The sequence below is a fragment of the Equus caballus genome, chromosome 19 (assembly GCF_041296265.1).
Source record: "Equus caballus isolate H_3958 breed thoroughbred chromosome 19, TB-T2T, whole genome shotgun sequence".
NCBI lineage: Eukaryota > Metazoa > Chordata > Mammalia > Perissodactyla > Equidae > Equus > Equus caballus.
Window position 1 is genome coordinate 45,072,417 of NC_091702.1, and position 6,000 is coordinate 45,078,416.

The 6,000-nt window shown below is 52.2% G+C and overlaps 1 protein-coding gene across 1 annotated transcript in view; it reads left to right on the plus strand.

Moving 5' to 3' along the window:
- Positions 1–5,720, plus strand: part of ITGB5 (integrin subunit beta 5) — a 109,133-nt gene extending 103,413 nt beyond the window's left edge. Inside the window, exons 13-15 of the mRNA XM_023623609.2 lie at positions 1,743–1,862; positions 3,210–3,376; positions 4,050–5,720. Coding sequence (XP_023479377.1) covers positions 1,743–1,862; positions 3,210–3,376; positions 4,050–4,145 — 383 coding nt within the window. The 3' untranslated portion in view covers positions 4,146–5,720. The remainder of the gene's footprint in view (positions 1–1,742; positions 1,863–3,209; positions 3,377–4,049) is intronic.
- Positions 5,721–6,000: the final 280 nt, after the last annotated feature.

Sequence of the window (6,000 nt, forward strand, 5' to 3'; positions counted from 1 at the left end):
GACAGAAAGTAGATTCGTGGTTCCCAGGGCCTGGGGAGAGAAGGGAATTGGGACTGACTGCTAACAGGTGTGGTTTCTTTCTGGGGTGATGGAAGTGTTCTGGAATTAGATAGTGAGGATGCTTACACAACACTGTGAGTATACTAAAACCACTGAATTGTACACTTTAAAATGGCTAAAATGGTGGGAAAAAAGGCTGGGTACCTGAAAGGGTACTCCACTTCTGAGGCTCCCTTGCTGGCAGCATTGCCCTCTACCTTGACCTCAGCTGCTGCAGACTCCCAGCCCCAGCCGCCTGTCTCCCTGGGCCCTGACTTGCCTCCTCTGTAGACTTCCTTGTTCCTGCCTCCCTGGTCTTGACTGACTGCTCTGGCTAAGTCATGGCTCCTGAGTATGTCAAGTCATCTATTCAGCCAACACATATTCAGTAAGCGCCTACTGTATGCCAGGACTTGAGCTAGATCCAGGGAGCCAGCAGGGAGCTTCCCGAGTCCCGTCTCCTGCCCATTTTCCTGCCCCTGCTTCTGTCTTGCTCCTTGAGGCCTGGCTCACAGCAAGTTCTGCCTGCAGACCCGGGGTGGTTGCCCCCTAACTGGGCCCGCTAGCCCATTCACGGGCTCTGCAGCACTTGCAGCCCATCATGCATGGCTTCCTCTCAGTCTCTCCCCCTGAGATAAATCAGTTGCTTCACAGAGAAGGTTTCTGTTCGAATTCACTTTTTCCTTCCTTCTCCTAGGCTTTGTTCATGAACATGTACACATTTGTTCACGCTAACCCAGACCAGGCTTATGATTGGGGGCCGAGAGAAAAAGTCCAGGCCCTCGTGTTTGATAACCACACTAATTTATCTGGTTCCAGGCTAAAACTCCTTTGAGCAACAGGGTTACACAGGCCAGAGCTGGAAAGCATTTCCCAGTGTTAACCCGCAGCTGGTATTCAGGACCTACTGGCCGTGTCCTAGCCACTCGCCTCCCCTTACTTCACATTCTTCCCTACCTCCTTTCCCTCCTAGATCAATGTCCCCCTTTCCCAGGGGAGCCTTGGAATGCACATAATGCCTGGACGGAGGATTGTGACACCTTGGGTAACAGCTGTGTAGGGACAGGGAGGAGTGGAGGCAGCTTGAGGAGATAGAGTAGTGAGGCCAGTCGAGGTCTGGGCTTGGCCAGGCCTCCAATGCTGGCTCACTTATCTCAGTGCAGGTACCACTGTGGGTACCAGTCTTATCCAGATGTCCTCATCACCTTGTGGGTCTTTTTGGTTTTACATCCCGGGAAGAGCTGCTGATGCTTGGCCTCTGTAGCCGGCCCTCAGCCAAGAGGCCTCAAGTATGAACCCTCGCTCAGGCCTCACAGGGGATCAAGACAGCTCTTTCTTTTCTTTACCCCTTTCATTTCCATGGCCAGTTCCACTTACGTGCCTGCCCCAAGCTTCAATGGCTTCTTTGCTTTCACATCGCCCCCAGCAAGCACTTCAGAGAGTTGAAGATTCTCTCTTGCATTCCACAATGGTCCCCGCACGTAAGGGAGTGCAGGTCCCCAGAGCAACTTCACCTCAGCGCCTGGGCCCATGATCTTGATGTGAGAAAGCTGAACTTATCTTTAAAGGCCCAGCCTCTCCTTTAAGCCTCTCTGTCTGTACCTTCTTCCTACTTTGAGGGGCTGGGCTTCTTGCCCCGTACATCAGCGGCTCTGAGTTGATCAGAGACACACTCGGGACATTTCTGCCCGGTTTTCTTCCAGTGAAAGATGACCAGGAGGCTGTGCTTTGTTTCTACAAAACCGCCAAGGATTGTGTCATGATGTTCACCTACGCAGAGCTCCCCAGTGGGAAGTCCAACCTGACAGTCCTCAGGGAGCCAGGTGGGTGATGGCCAGCTCCTCCCTCCGGGGGCTGGGTTTCTGACAGTGTTCCTTGCTCTGTACACATCCCCTGTCTCTCCTCACTGCCCTTTCCAAACTCCAGAGAGGAGGGATACAGTTTCTGATAAAGATCAGGATCTAAGGTCACCCCTATCCGACTGCTAGAGTTGAGAAGAAAGGTGGTTTACATCTGGGGGCCCACTGCTGGGCCACAGCTCTGGGGAGCGTGAGTGGGGTGCATAGGAGTACAGGAGGGCCTCATCTTGGAGGGGACGGAGCACAGGGGGAAAGCAAACACACAACACACTTAACCTGCACTACTAATGATGGCGGGAGCTCCTGGGTTCTGCAGGGAGGACACAGGGTGGGTCTGCATGGTCAGGGCTGGGAGGGCCCGCACTTGCGTCAGGGAGCATCTGGGTACACACACAGCCCTGGCCGGGCCACTGCACTTCCCAGTGTGGAGTCCAAGAAGGGCAGATGGGGTGCCGGCTTCAACATTCCTGCATGCCGCCGTGCTCAGCTCCCTGGGCCACTGAGGAGGTCACCTTCAATCCAAACGTGGACACATGCTTTGGGCCAAGGGACCGATGGCCTTTGGCCTTGGAGGAATTAGGGTTTCTAGCTTGACCGCTTTTGTTCTTCTCTGGAGGGGGGCAGGCAGGAGCATAAAAAGATTTGCTCTCTTCAGTTCACAGCATTGCAAACTGTTTTTCCAAATTGGGCCAGACCACATAATGTGCCTTCCCTGGGCCAGAGGCAGAGGGCAGTGTTGCGGTACCAGCCCGGGATGCATGCCTGTAAGAATGAAGCCTTGTTTCCAAGTGCCGTCTTTGCGGTTCTTTGAAAATAAGCACATTTGCTCCAGAGGGCTCCGCACTAAGGGCTTACAAATGTTGGCTGGCCCCCAGCCCAGCCCCTGTGGAAGTGGCTTCATGAAACCTCCTGCCTGCCCAGTCTGCTCCAGAAAACATTCACATGAGAGCTGAGACGTGGTCCGGCGTCCTGCCCTGGTGACTGGGCCAGGCTGGGATGTGGGTGCTTTGAGTTGGGGAGATGCAGCCATGCACACGGCAGGTGGGAGAAAGTGGGGTGGCCACCAAGGTTCTTGTTTAGACTTCGCCATAGATTTGCTGTGTGGCCTTGGAAAAGTTACCATCCCTCCTTGAATCTCTTACTTTCTGTGCACTGGAGAAACCTGCTTGGCCACCCAATCTCCCAGAAGCAATGTGAGGATCTAAGAGAATGGAGGGGAGACTTTTGGGAGAGAAGTGTACCCTTCATTTCACATATGCCTGAAGTTCGATGCTGGTGGCTTGGCTCACCATGCCTCCTGGTCCCCTCCAGAATGTGGAACCGCCCCCAATGCCATGACCATCCTCCTGGCTGTGGTCGGCAGTATCCTCCTGATTGGGATTGCGCTCCTGGCCATCTGGAAGCTGCTTGTCACCATCCATGACCGGAGAGAGTTTGCAAAGTTCCAGAGTGAGCGATCCAGGGCCCGCTACGAGATGGTAAGCCAGTGGGAAGTAGGAAGTAGAAAAAATGTCAAGCTTACATGTCTGGTTGAGTTCAAGCACACGATAAAGGCCCACTAACATCTTTGGCATTCAGAACAAACAAACAAAACCTGAAAGGCAGTGCCTGCTGGGTTCTGGAATGTGAGAAGTGCACAGCCCAGGAGCACAGAGGGCCTTGTACAGAGTCCTGCCCTGGACCTAGGCCCAGAGACTCCTGGGGCAGAGGCACTCGGCACAGCCTCAGCAGGAAGAGTCTAGACAGTCTTAGCGACCCAGGAAAGGACCTCGAGTTCTTGTAGTCTGTTAACAGTATCCATATGTGTAAGTCCTAGCTCTCCAGGTGAACTGCATGCTCCCAAAGGACTGAGCACAGAGTAGGCGTCACCTGAATCCCCAGTTAGTTTCTGTTAATTGTAAGGGGCTCCAGAGACCATCTGACCTCACCCCTTATGTTGGGGATAAAGAATGAAAGTTCAGAGAAGGGGAGGCACTGTCCCAGGGCACAGCAAGTTAGAGGCAACCAGTCCTGAGGCACAAGGCTGTTGTTTCCACCTGTGTGTTCGGCCTGCTGCCTTTCTGGGTGACTGAGCTAGGAAGGGCCTCTAACCCTGAGTGTGTGTGTTTCAAGGAACGTACTGACACATATCTTGCTTTCCATGTTCTGTAGGCTTCAAACCCTCTGTACAGAAAGCCCATCTCCACACACACCGTGGATTTCACCTTCAACAAATTCAACAAATCCTACAATGGTACAGTGGACTGACGGCTCCTCAGGGGGCTGGAGGGAGCTGGGGATCAAGTCAGAGACTGACATGCTGTGGACAGCTGCTCGACTCAGTCACGGCTCTCTAGATAGACAAGCACAGAAACCTTCCGGTGAGCCTGGGCTAGGAGCCCACTGCCCACACAGGAAGGCACCCGGCCACGGCACCTGGCTGCTGGGCCAGAGCCACGCTAGGCGCCACCCCTCCGAGCCCAGGAAAGGCCAGGGAACCTTGGCACTCTCGCTTTCCCCACCATATCCAACTTGTCGTCTCGATGAACTGTGGAGATGCTGGGTGGCCACTCCCTTCCAGGAGGGCTGGGCCTCCAGTCTGGCCAGAGGAGAAGGCTTTTGGGAGTGTCAGCATGTTGAAAACTGACACACGGTCTGGCTTTTTTCATGTTGATGATTTTTATATGAAATAAAAAGATGGTGCATTTATGGTATAGTTCTGATTCCTGAGAACTGTCTGCCTGATGTCTATGCCTTGCACATGGGTGTTGGTGATGGGATTATTGAGACGCCTGTTGAAGGCACGTAGTTTGCAAATGTCAATTTTCCTCTCCTGTCTATATTTGTTTAGTATTTTTGTAATGAAAAGGAAAGAGATTGTTTGGGATTGAAAGTAAAGATTAAAACCAAAAGATTTTGTGTTTGCCTGACACTCTACAGCGTGCATGTGCCTTTCTCCAGTGGTCTTGTGTGGTGCCCATGGGATTGAAGTGGCTGTAAACTTCCTCAGGGGACCCAATACAAGCCAGCCCAATACTCCAGACCAGGGCTCATCAAACAGGGCTCCAAGGGGTGCTCAGGGGCAGCTGGAGTGGCTCCACTGAGCAAGTGCCTAGAGTTTAGACTAGAAACTGTGAAGACCACTCCTGGCTTCCCTCTCCTGTTCCCAGCGATAGATTGTGTGGATGAAGAAGGGCCAGGGTGTGAGTTCCACACAAAATCACTTCTTCCACATTATCATCAGGAACAGATCCCTTCTAAGGCCTTCCCCAGCCAAACTCCTATGCCCCAACCAGGCCCAAAGCACAACCCATTTCAGCTTTTTTTTCCCTGCAGGGCCCTGAAGTCCCCTTAGGTTCCCATATCTGAGATGGGAGGGACCACACAGGTGGTTGGATCCTCTCCGCATTTGTAGAAGAGGAAACTGATTGCCAGAGAGGGGAAGTGGCTTGCCCAGGTGTCAGGAGGCTGACTAGTGATGAGCTGGCACTACGACTGGGTCCCACAACCAGAGGGCCAGCCTCCTACTACCTGCTCTTTTTTGTAAAATCTTTCACTAATCATTTTTTGCTTTTGGTACCACTTCGAGGCTTTTGGGCTTTCTTCCAAATTCATCTGTTCCCAGCCTGGGACCAAACTCCCCTTACTTCATTTTGGCAAACGCTAAGACAAATGCCTCTCAGTAAATAGGGCCTGTTACCTGGGGTGAATGTGAGCAGATTCTGAGTTTCTTTGTCCTGTGTAATTAGGGTGAAACGGACCTTGTGACGTGATGAAATTGCCTTAAATCCTTTATGGAATAAAGCCAAATGTAAATAAATATATAAAGTAGATTAAAAAAAACTGTGATTTTGAGACTTTTTTCTAGATTGAGGAAAATATGATTTTGGAAGCAACTTTGGGTTTCTCTTCTCTTTAATTGTGGGTTTCCTGGATTATTAACTTGTTCAAAGGCTCATTTTCTGTCGGGCAGCTATGTAAGGGCGCAGAGTTCTTGAGCCTCAGACACTGAAGGCTGACTTCCTCCTGGCTTCCACCTGATGTGGAAGTGAGGGGTATGTCACCCGACACGACAGCGGTGGATGCAGCCAGCCGCTCACGGTGCCCTGCTGCCCCCTGCTGG